Source organism: Xiphias gladius, chromosome 6, assembly GCF_016859285.1.
Source record: "Xiphias gladius isolate SHS-SW01 ecotype Sanya breed wild chromosome 6, ASM1685928v1, whole genome shotgun sequence".
NCBI classification, from domain to species: Eukaryota; Metazoa; Chordata; class Actinopteri; order Istiophoriformes; family Xiphiidae; genus Xiphias; species Xiphias gladius.
Genome location: NC_053405.1, coordinates 23,523,726 through 23,544,758, shown reverse-complemented (window position 1 = coordinate 23,544,758; position 21,033 = coordinate 23,523,726). Strand labels below are relative to the sequence as shown.

General features: G+C 39.7%; 2 protein-coding genes across 11 annotated transcripts in view; both read right to left on the bottom strand.

Moving 5' to 3' along the window:
* The window catches only part of fryl (furry homolog, like), a 66,054-nt gene extending 51,158 nt beyond the window's left edge, over window positions 1-14,896 (bottom strand). For 5 of the 8 annotated variants that reach the window (XM_040129152.1, XM_040129153.1, XM_040129154.1 and 2 more), the window contains exons 1-2: window positions 3,340-3,947; window positions 894-959 (exon numbers count right to left, since the gene is read on the bottom strand). In XM_040129152.1, the coding sequence (XP_039985086.1) occupies window positions 894-959; window positions 3,340-3,568 (295 nt within the window). In that variant the 5' untranslated portion in view covers window positions 3,569-3,947. Of the gene's footprint in view, window positions 1-893; window positions 960-3,339; window positions 3,948-9,584; window positions 9,655-14,761 lie in introns of those variants that run through there. The other 3 variants (XM_040129161.1, XM_040129155.1, XM_040129162.1) reach the window with 3 other exon arrangements.
* A 1,422-nt stretch (window positions 14,897-16,318) lies between these two features.
* Window positions 16,319-19,937, bottom strand: ociad2 (OCIA domain containing 2). Of its 3 annotated transcripts, XM_040129079.1 has the most exons (7): window positions 19,798-19,937; window positions 19,634-19,718; window positions 18,369-18,422; window positions 18,209-18,256; window positions 17,945-18,101; window positions 17,487-17,512; window positions 17,012-17,117 (listed from the first exon to the last, which is right to left on the bottom strand). In XM_040129079.1, coding segments are annotated over exons 1-7 (471 nt in total). In that variant the 5' UTR covers window positions 19,897-19,937; the 3' UTR covers window positions 17,012-17,115. The 3 variants fall into 3 exon arrangements, with proteins under 3 accessions (XP_039985011.1, XP_039985013.1, XP_039985012.1); XM_040129077.1 differs by lacking the exon at window positions 17,487-17,512 and having other exon boundaries at window positions 16,319-17,117; XM_040129078.1 differs by having other exon boundaries at window positions 17,018-17,512.
* Window positions 19,938-21,033: the final 1,096 nt, after the last annotated feature.

The window sequence follows — 21,033 nt, the reverse complement described above, 5'->3', positions numbered from 1 at the left end:
CTAAACAAGCCTGATGCAATTTGGTAAAAAGTCTTGTGGACTGATGAAGTTAAAAATAATAACTTTTTGGCCACAATGAGCAAAAGCATGTTTGGAGAAAAAAGGCTGCAGAATTTTACGAAAAGAACACCTCTCCAACTATTAAGCATGGGGTGGATCAATCAATCATGCTTTGGGCTTGTGTCGCAGTAAGTGGCACGGGGGACATTTCACTGGTAGAGGGAAGAGTGGATTCAATTAAATACCAGCAAATTCTGGGAGCAAACATCCCACCATCCGTAAAAAAGATGAAGATGTAAAGATTATGGCTTCTACAAAAGGATAATGATCCTGAACACACCTCAAAATCCACAATGGGCTACCTCAAATGGCCCAAGCTGAAAGTTCTGCCACAGCCCTCACAGTCCCCCGACCTAAACATCATTGAAAATCTGTGGTCACACCTCAAAAGAGCAGTGCATGCAAGCTGGCCCAAGAATCTCGCAGAACTAGAAGGATTCTGAAGGAAGAATGGCTGAAAACCCCCCAAATAAGAACTGAATGACTCTTAGCTGCTACAAAAAGCGTTTACAAGCTGTGATATTTGCCAAAGGTGGGGTTACTAAGTAATGACCATGCAGGGTGCATGAACTTTTGTTTCATGCCCTTTTCCGTCTTTATTATTTTGAAACTGTAAAAGACGGAAATAAAAAAGGTAATCGTGATTAAGATACTAAAGAAACGTGTCGTCTTTAACTTCATGCCTTTAGGAAATCGCTTCCTCTTTTACACACTTAGCTATTCATAGCAGCAGAAATTCTGACCAGGGATGCCCAAACTTTTCATGCCACTGTAATCTCTCCTTACCTCAACTACTATAGTAATCACATTACTTCTTTTATCACATAACTCACCATTGTGACCCCTGCCACCACCAGCATGATGTGAAAAGGAGAATTTTCTAATATGACGGATGTTTCCTAGTTGGAAAGAAAGAAAGGAAAGATTTGAAAATAATTTTTCCAATACAGTCAACTTGCAGTCTTTCAGTATGAATGTCAGAATATCACCATCACTTTGTTTTGTCCTCACAGCTCACCAAAACTTCAAAACAAAGTGTAATTTATCATTGTTATTGTGGGTTAGCTTAGCTAGCTGACAAGTCCTATTCTTAGAGGCTAACAAGCTAGGTGAGTGCAGCAGAAGGGAGAGCTCAGTCATGCCTTAGCCATGAGAAAAAACACGGAGCAAGCGTGCTCTGATGGGCAGCACTGCAAAAAAGCCATAGAGAGAGACTGACTAGAAGTCGTCACCCCACTGTTGGGGCACCCTGGATGGCCTGCACCCACAAATAATTTGTATTGGTACACACATCTATTAAACCTTTAACTACTGCATCCATAGACGCAATAGTAGACGTAGTTCAGAGGATTAACATTATCGGCACAACTCATGCTTTAGAACAAACACTCCAACTGGCTGTCACAGTAAGCAGGTCCAGATCTTGTTTGTTTTTTTGCCTAAATACAAGTCTCTAATACAGATTATCTGCAGATACTGAATGTGATCTAATATTCATTTTAATTACATTTGTTTATTTTTTCCTATTTAATACAGCTGTATAGGGCACACTTAGCCAGCAGAATAGCTCAGCGTAATGTAAACAGAACCTGCATCACAGCTTTCCTTTGATGGTTTCCCATAATGCTTTATATCGCCATATCAATACCCAAAAGCTACAAGTGCACTCTCATCAGCCAGCATGATGTAAGATAGCATCAGTTAAATAGAGAAGAGATGCACACCGCAGTCAGTGGTCTTTCTATGTTACATGGTATGCATGTCATGTATGCCTGAACGTCCAAAAAGCCGAAGAAAACAACACCAAACATGACACTCTTTGTTAATAACCAAAGATTTAGATGTGGATCATAGGACCACACAAGAATCACAGGCTTTAATCTTAAAAAAAAAAAAAAAAAAAAAAAACCCAAAAAAAAAAAACCAAGACACACTGGCAAACACACGGACGTGATATATTATTACCATATATGAAGTTGTTAATGTGTTAGCAGACAATGGTCTATTCACGGTATAGTATAATTTAGCAAACAGAGAGCAACATTAGCATTCATTTGGAGTTTTCTGGCCACCTGACACTTGTAAATCCAAAATCTACACTCATTTTAACTGTCTTTTGGTCTCTAAAAACTCAAACTATTTTTCAGTTTGCTCCATGTTCACTACTTAGTAACACCCTCTTTGTGTGCTGTGTGGTGCTGAGCGGATTGCATAAACTAATTTAAGCCGAGGTCGTTTGCTGAAAACAGCTGCCTTTTGCTGCTGGTAATTGGGTTAATGGGAGCAGTGGGCAAAATGTATTTATGAAAGTAAAAATCTAAAATTGTCTGCTATGGTGATTCATTTACATTAAGAACAAGAATAGGCTATAAACTAGCCTAAGCTCTGCTTCCCTCAGCCAGTGTAGTATGTCGGTACCTTCACACATTTCACAGAGGTCTCCCCCAGCACCAGCTGCCGGTCAGTTCTGTCTGGTTGCTACTGTTAAATACCGATGTGAGGTCACATTTTGGGGAGGGGGCTGGCTAACTAGGCTGGAAAACATAAGGAACATGATGTTTATCAGTGCACACCACTCCACTTCTTGATTTTGTTAAGTTTAATTTATCAGTGGTGACACCTGCCCTATATGATCAAATACAAACAGACTTTTCTTTCTCCTGACAAAAGCGTCGCTCTGTGTGTTGTAAGGGAAGTTAATGTTATGGAAATGCTCAAATTCAGATAAAAAAATATTAATCATCTAATGTGGAAAAGATAACTTAACTCTGTTAATTATGTTTTGTTCTTGCTTCTTCCATCAAACCAAGCTTATCCAGAGCTGCCATTTAAGCAAATTACAACTCCTTTTTCCCAACACTTTGAGAAGTTGATGGAGGATCTTTTTATTTAACTTGACTGCATCAGTTTTTAGCCAACTGAGACTGGGCGGTCATCTGCCGACTGCATTGTAGTCAGTGCTCATGCGCTGAGACCAAAGATGAGCATATTGTCGATCAAACACAATGACCATCAGAAAATATAGATAACTGCCCAACCCTAGCATGTATACAGTATTCTGAATGTATACAGTGTATGTGTATTTATGTACATGCTAAAATTTTTGCATAATGGGGCTGGGGAAGGGGTGGGTGTTAAGCCAACCTTTGGTTACAAGTCAATAAAGCTTAACATACACTCACAAATTACAAAAAGGGGCCTTGTTAATTAGAAGAAAAGCATTAACTCAAAATCAGTACAGATAACTGCTGTATCAATATACATTTGAATCAGTTGTACCTTTGAGGCGGGTTCGGTTACTGCGGGCAGGCCTGGAGGAGCCAATCCCTGGATCGGCCTCTATTACCGGATCAACCGGAACTTCCTCAATGGTCTGCCCCATGGCTAGCAGGCCCAGTCGTTTCATGCGAAGGAGCCGTGGACCTGTCTCCCTGGGCAAGGCTCCCCCATGTTCAGTGAGCCCCTCCCCTGAGATGACAGCCGGAACCAGGCTCTTCAGAAACTCCATGTTCGATGAGACTTTTTCTGTCTTTCACTTTGGCGCGTAGTCCAATAGCCTGTGCCATGCCATTCTCCCAGACAAACTACCTGTCTGCCACATCTGCCCCATTTACAGAGAAGCATGCAGACAGAGTACAGCCCCCTTGCCCAGCTGCTACCTACATGCAGCAGTTACACGCTCACTCACTGTAAGGGCCTGTATGTTTGGGCCATGAGATCTAGCCTTACAGAACAGAAGAGACACTACCTGACAGGCTCTCTAAAGTTGTTCGTCTGGATTAACTAGTAGAGGAGAAGCCGTTTACTGTAGCTAGCCAGCATGATAGAGAGAGAAACTTCCAACGCTGCAACATTACCTGTCTGTTCACACTGAGCGGAGAAAGCAAACAGACATGGCACTTTTCATGGTTCGTGATGTAATTGTGAGTGGGCAGGGTTATGTTTGAGTGCCAGGCACTATCTGGGGTGGGACTAGAACATGTTCCACCGGAGATAACACAAGCCTGGGCCACGAGCCAATCACAACAGAGACGATACCAGCCACACCCTGCTGGCCTGTGTTGTTCACCAGTTTAAGAGACCAGGAGAAGAGGAAGAAGATTGACAGACACTACAAGAAATAGGAAAGCTCCAAGCTGGCTACACTTGCACGCCTGCACTTGCTGATAGCCCTTATCATAGTCAGAATAGTGTTTCTTGTTAGCATTCATACACAAACACAAACCCTTTTTTGTTTTCTTGCTAACTTACTCATACAACAAGAGCACCCCTCCCTTTGCTTTCCCTTCTGCTCAACTGTGCTGAGCTATAAAGAGAGGCAGAATGAGTAAAGTGACAGGGTCTGTGAAACGGGGGTATGACAGACTGCTGTACTGTGCCTGGCTGGACAGCTTGTACCTGCAGCAAACTCAAACTCTACCAAATATCCCTAGCTGAGAAGTAAGAGATACTATGCTGTGACTCTCATAAATGTTCATTGTTTAAAGACATCATCCAATTGCTGTTCTCTGGGACTGAGTGCAAAAATTAATTGGTCACCCAAACACAATCATAGCCAGTCCTCAACAGCAATACAAAGCTGTAACACTCCACAAAAATTCAAAATGACTGTAGCACCAGTGTGCAGCAACCTGTTAAAACACCTTTATGATAAGCATTTTCTGCTGATTCATCATTAACTATGCACCACAATAAAAAAATGGGGAAATACAATACAAAACAGCAAAATACTTATTATTTCACTATAATTAAGACTCCGTCGAGCATTTTGATATCAATAGTGAATTTAGGCACTCAGTGTACTGTAAAGGGATGGTAGTACTACAATGCTACTTTAGGATGTTGTTTCCCACAGCACAAGGTGCTGTCTGTTTTGTGCAAAACAACAGAGACCCAAAGTAAACAATATACTAGTCAATAAAGTTGAACTTCTAGCAAGTTTAAAAGTAATACTTTACCACAAGGAGTGGTGGACTAAATCGGTAAATGGAGAATGAATGAACTCACATTTGTCAGGTGGCAAAAATGGTCTAAGCAGACGATTGTTTTGGGTAGCCATTATAAATATAAGAAGCCAAAGAATGTGCTTCGGGTTTGTTTTTGTCTTTTTGCATCACATCACATGGTCAAGACATTTCATAATGCAGGTTCGCATCTTGTAGAGCAAAGTACAGTTTTATCATAAAGACAATAACTATAAAATAAAAAAGTCACTTTACGCTTCAATGTGTCCCACAGCCAGGTTTTTAGTGTCAAACAATGCAAGGTCAAACTATTACTGCTCCAACATGTAGACTGATTTATGAAATGCAAGTGAAACGGTATTTTAAAAAACTATCCATGCAACGTCTGAAGCTACAGGAGAGATGTTATACCCTCTTCACTAAAGAAAACTTAATTAACAGATGCAATCATAACATTGTCTAGGAGTATTCTAGTGCTAAAACTTTAACATGAGATAAGTTTTCCCCAAATGGATATCTAAAGCTATAGCAGTTTGTGCTACAACAGTTATGGTAAGCCCTGTGAAGTGGATAACATTTAGCTTTTAAGTAGGCGGTAACTATTCAAAGCACATTTTAATAAGGTCTCAAAGAACTATAATCCGTTTATTTCAGAGGCATGTTCTTATGCCTAAGTACCCATCTACTTCACAGAAAATTACTTCGTGTGTTAAGAAACTATGGCAAAAATGCACTGTGTGTAAGACCAGTAAGTGTGCTCAGAAACTTATTTAGGAAGTGCTTAAACCCTCCGCTGCAGCATTTGAAAATATCAGCAAGATGATGTAATTGTTTCAGTGCACAACCCATGTCAACAGCCTGTGAGGGGAAGTAAAAAAAAAAGAAAGGAAAAAATAAATAAATAAATAAATCACCATTCTGTTTCTTTCCCTGTGATTTCTGAAAATACTATAGAAAAAAAAAAGTACAGTTATCAATTTCAACTATTGTTCTGTATTACATTTATCCAGCACCAACCCTAGTCTGCAGAGTTAGCACAAAGTGGAAGAATGAAATGATAAATACAGGGCTACAGTTTTCCCAGAACTCTGCCCTCTTGAGGCCAGCTGGCAGAACACACTAAGCAGCACAGACAAATTGTTGAGACCTACTGACAATCCCCGAATTGCCAGGGAAAAAAGGAAAACGCTCAGCAAGATTTGATGGCAAACCACCAGAAACTTTGTTAGAGCTAAAGTCTGGGTAACCAACACTTTGCAGAAAGCTGGACTATGAAATCAATCCATTGGTCCAAAGCTGTGAAATTTTGATAAATGGAATGTACTATACTTACTTTTCTCCTCATACAATTGTATCAATTTACTATTAAATCCCCCTTTCAATAGCACAGGGCTCTAAGAATGACAGTGTTAGTTTGAGAGTTATATTGTTGACAGAACTACTATTCTGGTTCCACTGGACGTAGAGAGCAGAAGACCTCCTCTGTTGTTGTTTTCACTGGAGACCATAGATTCCTACTAAAGTAAAGGAATCAATTTGTATTGTGTTCAGGGACGTATTTAGCCCTTTGAGTATTCAAACACTTCCACAAAACAACTGTAAATGGATGTGTCATCTATTATCATTATATATGCCAATATCATACTGAGAACCCATGTGATTTTCTGACCTGTTCCTATTCCTAACTGGTCTGTTCTAGTTATGACCCAGAACTCTAGCCAGAGTGAAAAACAGGAGAAAATTTTGTTGGGACAGTGTTGTGGAGACTATTATTATGTTGCTAAAGACATTTAAAAAAAATCCAATTAATCAGGCACAAGAGAAGGAAAAATTTTTCTTTAAGTTGCGAGTAGTGTCATGAGGCCTAAGCAAAGATGCAGAGAGGCTGAGGCAGCAGAATCTGTAAGAATCACTAAATGAGTGAGAAAGAGAGGGAGAGGGATGACTGATGAGGCAAAGATAGCCATCATTCGGCCTGAGCACCACAATGGTCAGTGGAGGCAGCTGTGGTTTGCAGGGGCAGGTCTGTGGTGCTGTTGAGTTAGAACAATACCCCTGCACAGGAGGCCCAGATCCCTATCAACCCAGGAATGTGGAAGAGGAAGCTCCGGGAACAATGTGCAGCGTTCCTATGCAACTCTGGGTCCCACCCGCCTCTGCCTTGTTCTGCTTTCAAGCAGGAGAAAACAGGAAAACTAATGGGCTGGGGCCCAGAAGTCGGAGTCCGTTCTGCAGTCAGCTGGGGGGCTGGACAGTACAGTCAGCCTACTACAGTTATTTTGATCGCACTGGGTCTGCATAAATCTGAACTGCTACTCCACCACTGGATGTCAGTAAAACAGTCCCAGGTCCATATCAGGTAAGATGAATATCAAAACAATGCTGCACTGCCCCCTAATGGTGCAAACAGCAACCACACCATCAAGGCCACTATCTTGCCATCCTGCGCAGGGCTCTCAAATGTAACCTGAAACTATGCATATGCATAAAATTATATTTTTGCCGGTGTGTCTTTGCCATTTCCTTGGTGCCATTTTATATGAATAATGTCTTTGGAGTTAACATGGATATACCATTTTAATTTAACTTATGTCATGTAAAATTTGAAAATTGAATTACCTTAATCAGGCTCTTTAAGTTACAGTTTGGCTATAAATTCTGGCTGTTCAGCTGATAACAACTACATATATGTTTCCATTATAGAAACCCAAATGAAATTGTTTATATATTGTAAACAGTGTGCATGTGTGTATACCAGTGTACAACACAACAAACACCACCTGAAAGACATGCATACATCTTTCCAGTATTCAACATGGAAAGAGTGTCACTCACACTTCTGCACCATGCCACTAAGAGTTCTTTACAGTTAAAGTACAGCTAGAGTCCTGTCAGTTTCAGCGATGTTATGTTTGCTTGCTTACATACCTTTTGCATGTTGTTGTTTCTTATAGTTTGTCTAAGTTTTAGATGTTTACATCATAATGGTTTACAAAGTCAGATCAAAAGGGGCTGTCAAGGTATAAAATCTCACTGACTGACAACTACAGTATGTTCAATCACAGTTCTTAGAAACCCGGTGTGTGATCACAAATTTTGCTTTCAGTTCTTGTCTACAATATACCATCTCCTCCTTCCAGCCTCAGTTTGCTTACTACATATTGCTTACTTCTCCATCTACTTTGACTTATCGGGTCTGGCTGCCCCACAAGTTTAGTTTGCAGGCAGAGTCGTTCATCTGCAAACGGGAACAAGAAATGCTACGTCTTATGTTCAGACAATCAGACAAAGATCAAGCTAGTCTGCCAAGTGCTGATTGACAGTTTTGAGGCAACCCACAGAGAACTCGGCCGTCACTGCTGAAGAATGTGAGAATGTGAACTGACCAGACCCTGAATCAAAATGATCCCCTTTTCTGTCCAATTACCATTCTGAGATGACACTTATCTCCCAGGGGTCGCATTAATATGACACAACAGCATTTACGGGAACACACCAGTGCAATACGGCTTCACAACATTTACAGATCCTTGCTCAAGCAGACCAAGACTAGAGATGCAACTAAGGTGTTGATTTCATAGCAGATTATTCTATTCCATTCTTCTGTGGAAGTAATTTTTTAAAGTTGTATTTTACATTAAGAACTGAAATATAATACAAAACAGTCTAAACTCTACTACCTAAAATGTATTTTCTGTATGTTGGTATATGTGTAGATTTGAAGGAAAGTTCCCTCAGCACCAACTGCCACTTATTAGCTCTATCTGGTTGCTACTTTTACATAATATGGTGCAGGCACATGTGGGAGGGGGACAGCTAACTAGTCTGAAAAACACAATAAAGTGATATTAATCAACACGAGGCATTCTGCTTCTAGTTTTTTTGTTGTGTTTTAATTCTATTAAATCAATAACACATGCTACTTGATATGATATAAACATAATCAATTCTTTCCTTCTGACAAAAGCTTTACTGGAACTGTGAAGGAACTTGACTAAAGAATGTTTGTGCATCAGAAGTTAAGTTCATCATGTGATTTTCAGACTGGTTTTCTTGTTCATCAATTTGTTTAAAAAAAAAAAAAGAAAAATAATGAATGATAATATTAACCCATTTACATAAAATGCAACAACATGTACACAATGACAGCTGCTTTGCTCTGACCAGGTTATGAGCCAAACCAGCAGCCTCTGCCTCGCCATGTTGATAATCTATGCAATACTGTATGTTTGCTATGGATGGAGATGGAAAGACTATTTAAAACTTTCAGCCCAAATGGAGATACTGTGCCACATCACACAGAGTAGATTGATGCATTTCTACACCGTATGTATGAAGCAAGGACAACATTTATTAACAGAATACAAGTGTATCCAACATGAGGGAATAAACTAAATGACAGCGAGAATAGACTGAAAACTCTGCTTCTTTCAGAATTCAGCAAAACAAAGAGATTAATCCAACACCCCATTCATTCCCACACTACTTAGCTTGAAGTTTCTGTAAAACCTAAAACACAGTGCACAGTGGAACACAACCTACTTTACCCATGTGGCGTACCTTAAGGCCATAGAGCAGGGGCTGGAACTGGAAAGGGAAAGGAGGGTCCTCAATTTCACTGCACAAGAATCTGAAACGGAGAGCACAGAAACCTTATCTTTAACAACAACTGACAAGAAGACAGACACATGTCAGCTCTGTCGTACTGCTAAGTGCGAAATATCCTCGTTTAACCTGAATTTTAAGGTAGATCCAATTAAGCTCTGACTGGTCAGAAAAAAAAGTCCCCACATTAACATTAATATAAGCCTCTTTTAAACAGAGATCCAGCTATATTGCTGCTAAGAAGACCTCTCATTATGTGGGCTTTGCTTGTTTACACTGAACCAAATAAAGCCAGCATAATGCCGCCCCACTGTGTGATTTTAGACAGCATGCTGGCGTTCCGGAGTTAGAGGCGTGACGTGCAACAACAGCGTCTGCATCTGTCCCGCCATGCCAGCTCTCCCTTTTACACAGACGTCGATCCGGGTCCGTGACTATCTCCGCTGCCGGCTTACTGCCGGAACAAGAACCCCCTTGTGTTCATACCTTTTATACAGAACTGAGGGGTATAAAAGGGGCTATAACCTGCAGCCATGAAAATATATTTTTCAATACTTATGTCTTAAAACCTTCTTGTCGACATAGGAAATAACATAATTGAATGGCAGCCTGTGTGACTTATTTCAGTCACTCAACCATCCCAGAGATTTGATTCTACATTTTTTTATTTTTACTTTGCTATAACAGAGGACAACATCCTGTACAGCCATATAGCCATGCGGGCATAGCGCTGTTTGACAGTGTGGTCTTGGTCACAGCAAAGTGATAGGTCAACCTACTATTGGCTTCAGCCTGGTTTGCCCTGTACTGGAACTGGATTAAAACCTCCTCCTGAGCAGAGTAATAATCTGAAGATTACCCACTACATCCAAGAGGCAGTTACATAAGCAACCAGATCCTTCCAAAACTGTACTTTCCTTCCAGTTTATCATCACAGTGGCTGCAAAGGTGCTCCTTGTATAGGTGTGAATGAGTGTAACAGTTTCACAACTTTAACAATGACATTAGACTGAAATAAATGAAAGACTGAGTACAGAAGGCTAGAGACATCAACTTTAGTCAAACAAAGGAAGGAAGAACAAGCCACTGAGTCACACAGCCATCAGACAGAAAAGCTGAGGTGTGAGAACTACCACTTTAGCAATGTGGAGGGATGGTGAGAACAGGTCAGTGTACACATCAAGTCAACTCAGAACAAAACAGAGCCAAAACGTTGACGTCCCAAAAGTGATATCACAGCGACATATCATCGCACATACCTTGTCTCTCTAACCACAAACACAGCAAAGTGAAAAAAATAAATTCTCATACACAATCACTTACTGCTCACACCGACAGACCTGTGAATAACACATCTGACTTCCTGTTCCAACTCAGCAACTCCAAAAAACAAAAAAAGTGTGACCACAGAAAAAGGGTAAGGCAAACCATGAACACATCCTGAATGCTGTAGCAGATACAGCCACAGACAAAGATCCTGCTCTGTATTTAGGCACATGCATTTCTCTGGTATTGCTAAGACATTTGTCATATCTCAACATAGCTCACTAATTCTTCTAACAAATCAGTTTGTTTCCAGATCTGTTTAGGTTTAACAAGTTTAAACATTGTACATTTTGGTGTAACTGCAACAAGTGAGAAGAGCTAAAGGTCAGCAGAGTAGAGCTGATCTGATCAATGGTTAACTTGACTTCATTTAATGTTACCCGGTAAAATCTTCTGAGTCCAGCACCCAGCAAGGATGCTGCAAATAGGAGGGGGATAGTCCATCCAGGAAATAAGAGATAACCCAGACAAAGACAAGATTGTCCCATCTCATTTTGCTGTGTTCCGTTCTGTCAGATATCAACTTCCAGTAGATAGCAACAGTTCTGTACAGTTTTCCTTCAAGTTCACCTTGTAAAGGAATCACAGTTGCACAACCACCATCAAAATTTAGAAAACAAACTCAAGAATGTCTGATGTATTCACTGTACTTGTCTTGAAGAATTTGGGCTAGCTCATAGTCAGAAACAGGCAGTGTGCTTCAGTGAATTGGACAAAGGGGGAAAAGCCTTAATCTGGCTCCTTCCAAAACTAAATGACAGGCCTGGCCTGTTGTAATCACTACCTCTTGAGTGGAAACATTACTGGCTTCTTCCGACTGGAAAGGGAAGTGTATAAACAAACACCTTTTTGCATGTTTAAGCAGATATTCTGCTTATCTTTATCTTGCTCTGGATGACAAATATAGCCAGAAAATATGAGGCTTTAATGTACCATCAATGATTCTAAACATGGCAGAAAAACTGGCAACTCAGCTGAGGCCGTCTTGAGGGCAAAGACAGGGTGGTTTCTTTGGCAAAGGCAGACCCAAACATCAATTATGCTCCAAACCCTCTCTCCCAAAGCCAAGGATAATCTTCTTCAGCAGGGCTCAATTATAGGTTATTTCTAGCTAGACTCCATCCTCATTGTGTGATACATTACGCCAAGTCTTTCAGTGCAATCAATGAAAAGAATGCCTAACCCATGTAAATCAGAGTAAGCAATGTTGTGCTTTAATCTACATTGCACTAGGAAGAGGAGGAGACTTTTGGAAGTTTATGAAGGTCAAACAGCAATTTTGCAAAATACTACACAACCATTATTCTTAACTTATGAATACAGAAACACAAAAAAATCTGTCTGGAAACTATCATTTGTACACTCATGAAAATTCTTATCTTCACTGTTTCACAGGAAGCCTCCATTGTACCATGTGAATTCCTCAAAAACTGAAAGAACACAGCAATGCCATTCAATCTTAAGCGCTCTACTAAAGCAACACTCAGTGCAGGACAATGTGACCATAAAGATGGGTGCTAGCTTACAGAGGAGCTGGTTAGGGACAATAATTAATCGAATTGCAATGCTTTAAACTAAATTTGTGTGCAATTACTCAGTGAAGTATTTGTTTAGTTGTCCAGTTAATAATTTAGCCATGTGCAGATGCAGACAAACACGCATTCACACACACCCTTATCCAACTGATCAGCCTAGCTATAGAGGTCTTACACAGTAATCTAGCTAAATAATGACAGGTGGTATTATATGACATGGAGACATCGCATAACTTTTCAAGAAGGTAAATTAGGACTTCATATGGGAGCTACCTATGTGGAACCAGGTGAACTGCTAAGGAGGTCAAGGGCCATCAAAGCAGGTGCTGAAGGAAATCAACTAGCGAAGGTATTTGTGTAGTCACAAGTTCCAACCCCATGTAAAGAAGGACACCTAATGTTTGCTTTCTTTACATGACAACATGGCATTGTCATGTCATGGCTTTTTTCTCTGCAACAAATATGTTGCAAAAAAAAAAACCTGCTAGCCTCCAGACCACAGGAAACACAACACCCAAAAACCTGTGGCAACTGATCACTGCTGCACAGTTCAAACATACCACAAGACCCCAAAACAACCAAGTTTTTGGATTAACAGGACTTTTTCATGAATTAAGAAATACATTTAAGAAACTGAGATGTTGTTTCTGTTTTACATAATATTTTTGTAGTCACCACTGAAATGCTGAGTTGACAGTTAATCCTTGCAGGGGGCAGCTTAGCGAGGGGCCACTGTGGGGGCATTTCACAGAGCTTGGTTTTTCATCCCCACACTCTTCAATACCATTAATGTCTTACCAGATTAAACCAAACACACTAATTCTGGAATTATGCCCCAGAAAATCACAGATAGATGGCTATGTGCAATCTAGGGGGATTCCCTTTAGAATGAGTTTGTACAAGAGAATACACTACACATCTGTACTGCCATCAGTGGCTTATCCTGGCAAGGACGAGGGGGGATCAGCCAGTTGCAAAGACTGATGGTCCAATTCGCCGAGGTTAGTACAACACTGCAAAGTCCTGTGTATAGAATGCTTAAACTATGTGATGTACCACTTCATAGCAGCTCCACATTAGCTGCACTGCGACAGCCAAATGACATTACACTGCACCAAACGCAAACACAGTTAGATTAGTAAAACTGACACACAGCTTTTCATATGTAACTTCTGAACTGCTGTAATCTAACCTTTTCATGCAAGTATGCACAACAAAGTTCTTATTACTCAGAGCACAGTCCACCCTCATGTGGGCCCATGAGTGAACACAAACTGACTTTTCTTCTGTCACTGTGTCTTCGTCTGAAATAGTTTGGCTGTCTCCACCCCCAGCCACACAACAGACTGACCAGATTCCTCTCTGTCTGTATCCAAGTGCTTGGGTCCTACAGAAGACGAACAATTGCTTCATTATACACTGAACAAGGAGAATGAAGTCCTCCGAGGACTATTAGATGCAATGCTGACACTTCCTCACTGTCATGGCAATGCATAAGAACCACCATGCTTGGGCATGTTATGGCTTAGTCCCTTCAAACAGCCCATCTAACTGCGACCTCTCAGTAACAAAAGCCTTGAGCAATGAACGCAGCTTTACTTCAGTATTTTATGTGCCAGACAAATCTAGTGCATTAAAAAACACTAGGTTAACCGGGTTAACTCTGTGTGCGTGGTTATTTTAATACTGTGAGTAAAGATTCCAAAATAATTTGTTGATAACTTTGTTATCCGACACGAATAGTTTTTACTACCAAGACAAAACTATGCACAAAAAGAGAATTAGTGAGGTTAAAACTGGCTAACTGTAGTAGTGTAACGTCTTTGGTAGCTTTTAGTTAGCAACTAGCCCGGTGTTGATACTGTATCGAGCAAACTGCTAGTATTGAGCAGGAAGCTAGCTAGCAGCAGCAACTTGGCTTAGCTGAGCAGCCAGTTGTCAGCTATAAGTTAATGTTTAACATGCTAGTATGATAGAAATGTTAACAGCCCAGCTAGCTATCTTACTGCCATACTCCTACTAACAGGAGCGTTGAACTGTGCTTCCGATTTTAAGCAAGGTAGATAGGGGATTAACTCACACTAGCAGAGGAGCCAAACTCCTTCTTTAGCATGCTACGACAGCCAAATTTGGTACCATAGTTGGAAAGCTAACGTTAACCTCAACGGTAAAGTTAATCACGGAACTTGATGTAAGCAAATGTTAAATACATTAGATAGCAATCGTCGTTTCCTCAATTACTTCATTATTCGTTAAACTGATGTTACTCACAACTTTTGTTTCCTCTCCCTTTACTTGAGCTAGGTAGCTAGCTTGCAGACGTTTTTTTTCATTTGCCGAACAAGCTTCAACGTCCCGGCCCTCCTCCATTGGAAGGATTTGCGTAGTGGTGTGATTTTTTTTTTTTTTTTTTTTTTTTTCTCTGTCTGTTTCGGCGTTGTGAGAGCTCCACTGTCAGACCAGACGGCAGCCTGTTTGTCCCGCCTCCATGATTATGATTGGCTGTGATGGTGTACGCCTACATGAAATACAGCTTTCTATTTCACCAAATACGTGGCAATCCCGAGAAAACGACCTGTTGATTGGAAGACGTCCCCGGGGGTGACATTCACCTGGGTCCACTTTTTATGACGACCAGCGTACACCGAAACGTGTACGGTTAGGCGGGTACTTGAAGGAGCGGAGTTGCAGTGTATCAGAGACTTGTATGGTCCAAAGCCGCCTTTAGAGAAAGGTATATAAATATGTTTTGTGCGTACGCCACACAGTAATAAGTACTTTCAGTCAAGCAAAAATTATTTTAGCACCACTTATAAACACTTAATTATTTAAAAATACTAAAAAAGTGATGAAGAAAAAAACTCTTATTACTGTATCATCGACAAATATAGATTTCTCATAACTTCATCAATTAACCAAAGAAATGACCTTATGGCTGCATACTACACTATTGTTTGTTATAAACAACATAGTGTTTTTATACTGCTTATAGATGATAAATATTGGGGGTTAAAGTGAAGGGTTACCATAGGTTATTTAATTCTGTAATCAAAACTTTATAACTGCAGTTATAAAGCTTCTTTTAAAAAAAAAAGTAATTTAGATGCCTTAGTAATGGACAATTATTGGCCCATTACAACCCTCCTGTTTTTAAGTATAAATATTTTTAAAAAAAAATGATTTCTAACAAGTCAGCACTGTATTGGACTCAAATAGTTCTGATACTGCCTGGTCTCTTTTTTAAACAGAAACTGCTCTTGTCATGGTTTTAATTTGCATTTATTTAAATAAAGACTAATAGTTTCAGTGCTACTGGTTTCAGTTTCTGTGTTAATTGGTCATTTCTGCAGCATTCAGCAGGGTCACCCATACTATATTACTAGACAAGCTGGTAAACTGGGTCGGATTTATATATTGGTGACAACATATTTGGGAAAACAAAAAATATGTGGAGTGCCATAACAGTCAATTCGCTACAAGTGAGGGACAACACTGGAGCTTCAGTAGAGTAGACCTATAAAATTCTGTCAAAGCATTTGTTTATAGGAGGATGGGCCGCTGTGTTGGACTCTCAGCATTCAGCTCAGCTTCAGAGTAATGCTGCTGGAGCTTTTACTAAAACAAGAAAAAGCTGAGCACCTTACTCCAGTTCTCAGGCCACCTGTGCCCCCCCCCCCAAAAGGATTGATTTTAAAAATACAATGAATGTTTATTAAGCTCCAAATACATCTCTGATCTGCCTCTGTGCTTCTATGAACTCTCTTAACTGGGACTGGTTTACTTACTGTTCAAAAAGTGAAAAGAAAACATGGTGAAGTAGCTTTTAGTATGTGTATGTACCACATGTGGAAGTTTGTCCTACATATTTTGTACATACAGTACCAGATGTAACTTGTGTTGTTGTAAACTGTTTATTCAGTATGACAATATTTTTAGAGCTAATAAACCTGCATGTTTAATTGTCTCATATGGATATTTAGACACAGAAAAGAAGCTTTTCCTCTAAGAGGACATGAAACATAAAAACAGTATAAAGAGTAAAGTTTCCATCACTCAAACAGCTGAAACTCTGCTAAGAGTTCACTCTATGTGCAATGTACTGTCATTTGCACATTAGAGATTAGATTTGTGTCCAATATGCTGTTGATTTTTTTCAGTCAAAATAAAAAAATATTTGCATACATGGAATGATTGCAATTATTTAAAAAAACAAAAAACAAACTGTAATGACATTAACATTTATGTATGTTGGTTCTTCATATGTAATTGAGTTTCTGTTTGCTGATTCTTAAAAAATGGCCCAAATTGCTCATTGGTAAACTTTGCAAAGAACTGCCATTGTAATCAAAACAGACTACTTGTTTTTTTCTATACTTTTGGGGTTTTTTGCGAAAGTATATTGCAGCTGGTAATTGAACCAAAGGAAATACATAACAGAAGATCTATGATTGAAAGGATAGTAGCTCCCCCTAGTGGCACTTTGTACATGGTTTGACATGAACGAATATGAGGTGCAGTATATCAGAAAAGATGAAGAGGATTTGCTCAAATATATGCAATATTTATGATGAGAAACGGTGAAGCTGCTACTGACAGAGCCATGCTGACGGTGAGTCCTTCAGTGTTTCTGAAAAATGAAAAGGAATACATGAACAGTGCAATCAGGTTATTTTAACATGCATGCGTCAGTGTACAAAACTCTACGCTGGAAATAGGGACCATCACTCAAACACTGTAGCACATATGAATTTTTGTTTTTTTGCAATTTGATAGATCTGCCTTTTCCTTGCGATTTTCTATATTACGTATTTTTGAGTAATTTGTAGTAGTTTGTATTAGGTAGTATATAGCCAAGTTATCTAGACTGTACACTAATCCATTTTTAATGGCTTCAGAATTGTGTGTACTACATGTTTCCATAGCTCTGTCAACATATGATCCATTTAACTCTAGCTCTTCGCTTCCTCTGTAGGTGCAGCGGGAGCTGTTTTCTTACATTCTTCACACACATGGTGGCAGGATCTGTTGGGATAACATTCTGGTCAGTGACACACACATGTGTAAGAACATTCCTCTTCATCTGAAGCAAAAGCGCAAGCATTGCAAAGGGTCAGTTTGAATTGCGTAGTTTGGTATTTTGTTTAAAGATATTTCTGTTTTGTTAGACAGGGCAAAAGGAAATTCATGAATGAATTCATGAATGAAAATAAGTTCTCTCTTATTTTCTTTGCTCATGCCAAGGATAATCCTTTTGCTCATTTATCAATTTATCTTTGTCAAGTTGTATAAAAACTTTTGTTAAAGTCATTCTTCTTATTATTATTAACCCTGCTCTTAACAGAATCTGTACACATTAGAACTGCAGTTACTGTAACACAACATCGCATTTCTAGAAGATAAACCTCTGACATGATAACGTGATAATGAAATCTATAAATTCAGAGTTTTCCCCACCTGTGTCCAGGACCAGAGTTACTGATAGGTCCCAAGCGACCTCCCTTAGACCAGGGTCCATATCCTGGTCCATCCCCAAGGCCAAGCTCCTGGAACTTGCGCCGACAAGTTCCAACATAAGATGCTTTCCCCACTGCATAACCAAGGATCCCAGCAACTGAAACAAAAACAAAAATAATAATAGTTAGGGACCAACGATTGCTGAGGGACGTTAAAAGCATTGCTATTGATAAACCGAAGTCCAGTATACTGTATGGTACACACCTGCTAGTTTTGGAAAGGGACCAAATCGCTTTGATGATTTCCAAATACCTGCATGGAAATAAACTTTGACTTAAACCAAATGGGATCATTACAAAAATGAATGCTTTAATGAGTCATTATGATATGATGAGATTATAGGCCATGAAAGTCAGAGCTTTACCATTGTAGATCAGACCACCAGTGACAGCCATGGCACCCAGAGAGAAGGGAAGAGCTAAAGAAAGAAATAAAACAAAGTCCAAAAAGACAAATCTGGAGCTGATTAAATCCACGCAGTAACAGACACCTGGAGACATACTGTATAAGAAACCAAATCAAGTTTGATTCATTACATCCTCCGTACAACTTTCTTCCAAAAAAAAAAAGCAGTAAGAGTTCATTTTTCAAGACAAACATAGTTTACATAGAAAAATAATGTTAATATGCAGTTTACAAAATCATTCACCATTTTCTTCTTCAAGTGAAAAACTCAAAGTCCCTGCAAAGCCAGTGGCAGATGCACAAAGGTGTTTTCAGTATTTCAGTATTTGTGGCTGATATTGACTCCGCTGGCACATTAACTTCCTATCATGGATTGATCCTGCCTTGCTTGCCCCGAGCAGAGTTCAGTCTGACTGAACTTTCACCTTTGTTATGGCGAGACTCAACAATCCGTCCACCCAACTTGAGGGAAGGGACGGGACTGATTTCTCATTCAGGAAGTACTGATTGTTGCCATTTCACGTATATTTAAGTGCATGGTGAGCGAACACAAGCAGCAGCTGCATGGCTGGCAGTGATTGACAGCTCGGGGATAAATGAAAAAAAAAAAAAAAAAAGTTTTGCATAACATGGTTCATTTTTCAGTAGCTCCAGTAGCTTATGCTTTTAACCTTGCTACAGTAATTCTGGTCTGACATTGACATTAGAGCTGTGGTGGTTGTGCATGACTATATATCCCTGACTATCAGGTCACTTTTGAAGGATTCAGTTAGGTATCTGGATTTAGGTGACTTCAGGACACTACCATGTTAGCTCCACCCAAACAATATCTAATCAGCCTGAATAACTTGAAACACCTGAATGGTCATAGTAATTCACTCAATTCACTGCAAAGGATCAAAAATAAGCACAGAAAATAAGCATAAGGGAATAAACATATTATAGGTGTGAACGAGATAAGGGTGTAATTGTAACAGGCCAGAGATTGAATTCTACAATGAAGAAGATTAACACAACCCCAGGGTGTGGATAAATGAGCCCTGACCCACTACGTCTACTACAAAAGACTTGTGGATTACATCTGGAAGAGTGCATTCAAGCCAACCATGCGGTGTGGTCTCACACCCTAAGTCATTTGACATTGACAGTCATTTGTGTTGGCTTCCCAAGTTGCAACTAAGAAAGAAGTACGCAGGTTTCTACTGAACATCTAAAAGGGAATACCTCTGTGCCAGAAGCTTTCCTCTTGGCATTCTTTCCAAACCTTTCGCACATCATCTCTATGAATGTGATGATCACTCAGGGGGCACTGTAGGACACACAGGACAGATTAGGTATCATATCTGGCCCACTTCATCGTCCTGTACAAGTCATTTGTTTCCTCTCACCTTCCACGCCGCTTTCACTGCAGTTGGATCAGTAGCAGCAGCTGATGCTGCTTCTTCTGTTTTCGCAGTTATAGTTTGTCCAGTTTTTTCAGAACTCATGATGCAGGGGCTTCCAGCAGTCTTCTTTTGGTCCCGTACTGTACAACTTTCTCAGGCAGGTATACTCCTTCTCTCTCAGTGCCGCAAACCTAACCAATTGTAACTGCTCCTCCCAGGACTGTTTTTTTTAACTCCGCCCCACTTGAAAAAACGTGCTACTGGCCCTTGCCATTAAAGGCTGTTTGAACATGAAACAAATTAGGTATAGGGTAAAAAAAAAAAAAAAAAGTGTTGATATATAGTATTGGGCAGGAATAACAGAACTGAATAATGTTCCTATATTTTTAAAGAATTGTCAAAAACTGTGTCACACAGGAATGTTTTGCCTACATGTCACGTGGGGTGAAACACACACATTAAGCCCCACATCTACCTGCACCTCCAAGTAAGACACACCTTTATTTAGAGTAGTCGTTGTTTCTTTTATGCTGTTGCTTAGAAGAAACGAGCATGGGTAGGGGTGAAATATTATTTTCTATTTACGTGTTCAAACAAGAATGTAGGCAATACTGTAGGACTATCTGTTGGAAAATGTTAGAATTAGACCGACTGGTTGTAATTATTTCATAATAACCTTCTAGTTTTCAAGCTTTGGGCAGGTCTTGTGAAACATGTCATACAATGTACCACACACAGGCCAGGTGCATACGTTGATGGTTACCCTAAAATCCATTCAAATAAGCTGACTGAGTGTGCTTCAAACTCGTGACAGTTATTCTTCTGAGACATTAATATTGCCTTACTTAAACATACATCTAATTTTACTGAATAATGGTCAAAATAAATGAGAAAATATGTTATGGAAATGTAAACGCAGAGGAGAAAGAATACTGAAATATGCTTCTTCATTAAAAGCATGCTCCTACTGGCCAAAGCTAAGCCCTGTTTTCTTTGTAGGTCACAGAAACATGACTATTATAAGTTAAAATAAAGAATGGTTTATTATGACTGAAAAAAAAATCAGTTTTACCAGAGCCACGGCTTCCCAAATACTTGCCAAGGTTCACCGTCTTGCTCAAAGACATTTTAACAGGAATACTCAGGTTCTTCAGTTAAGGAGCAAGCTCTCACTGCACTAAGCAGCAACGCCACTATCAACTTCACAACTTAATATTAACTGAAAACTATTTTCATATT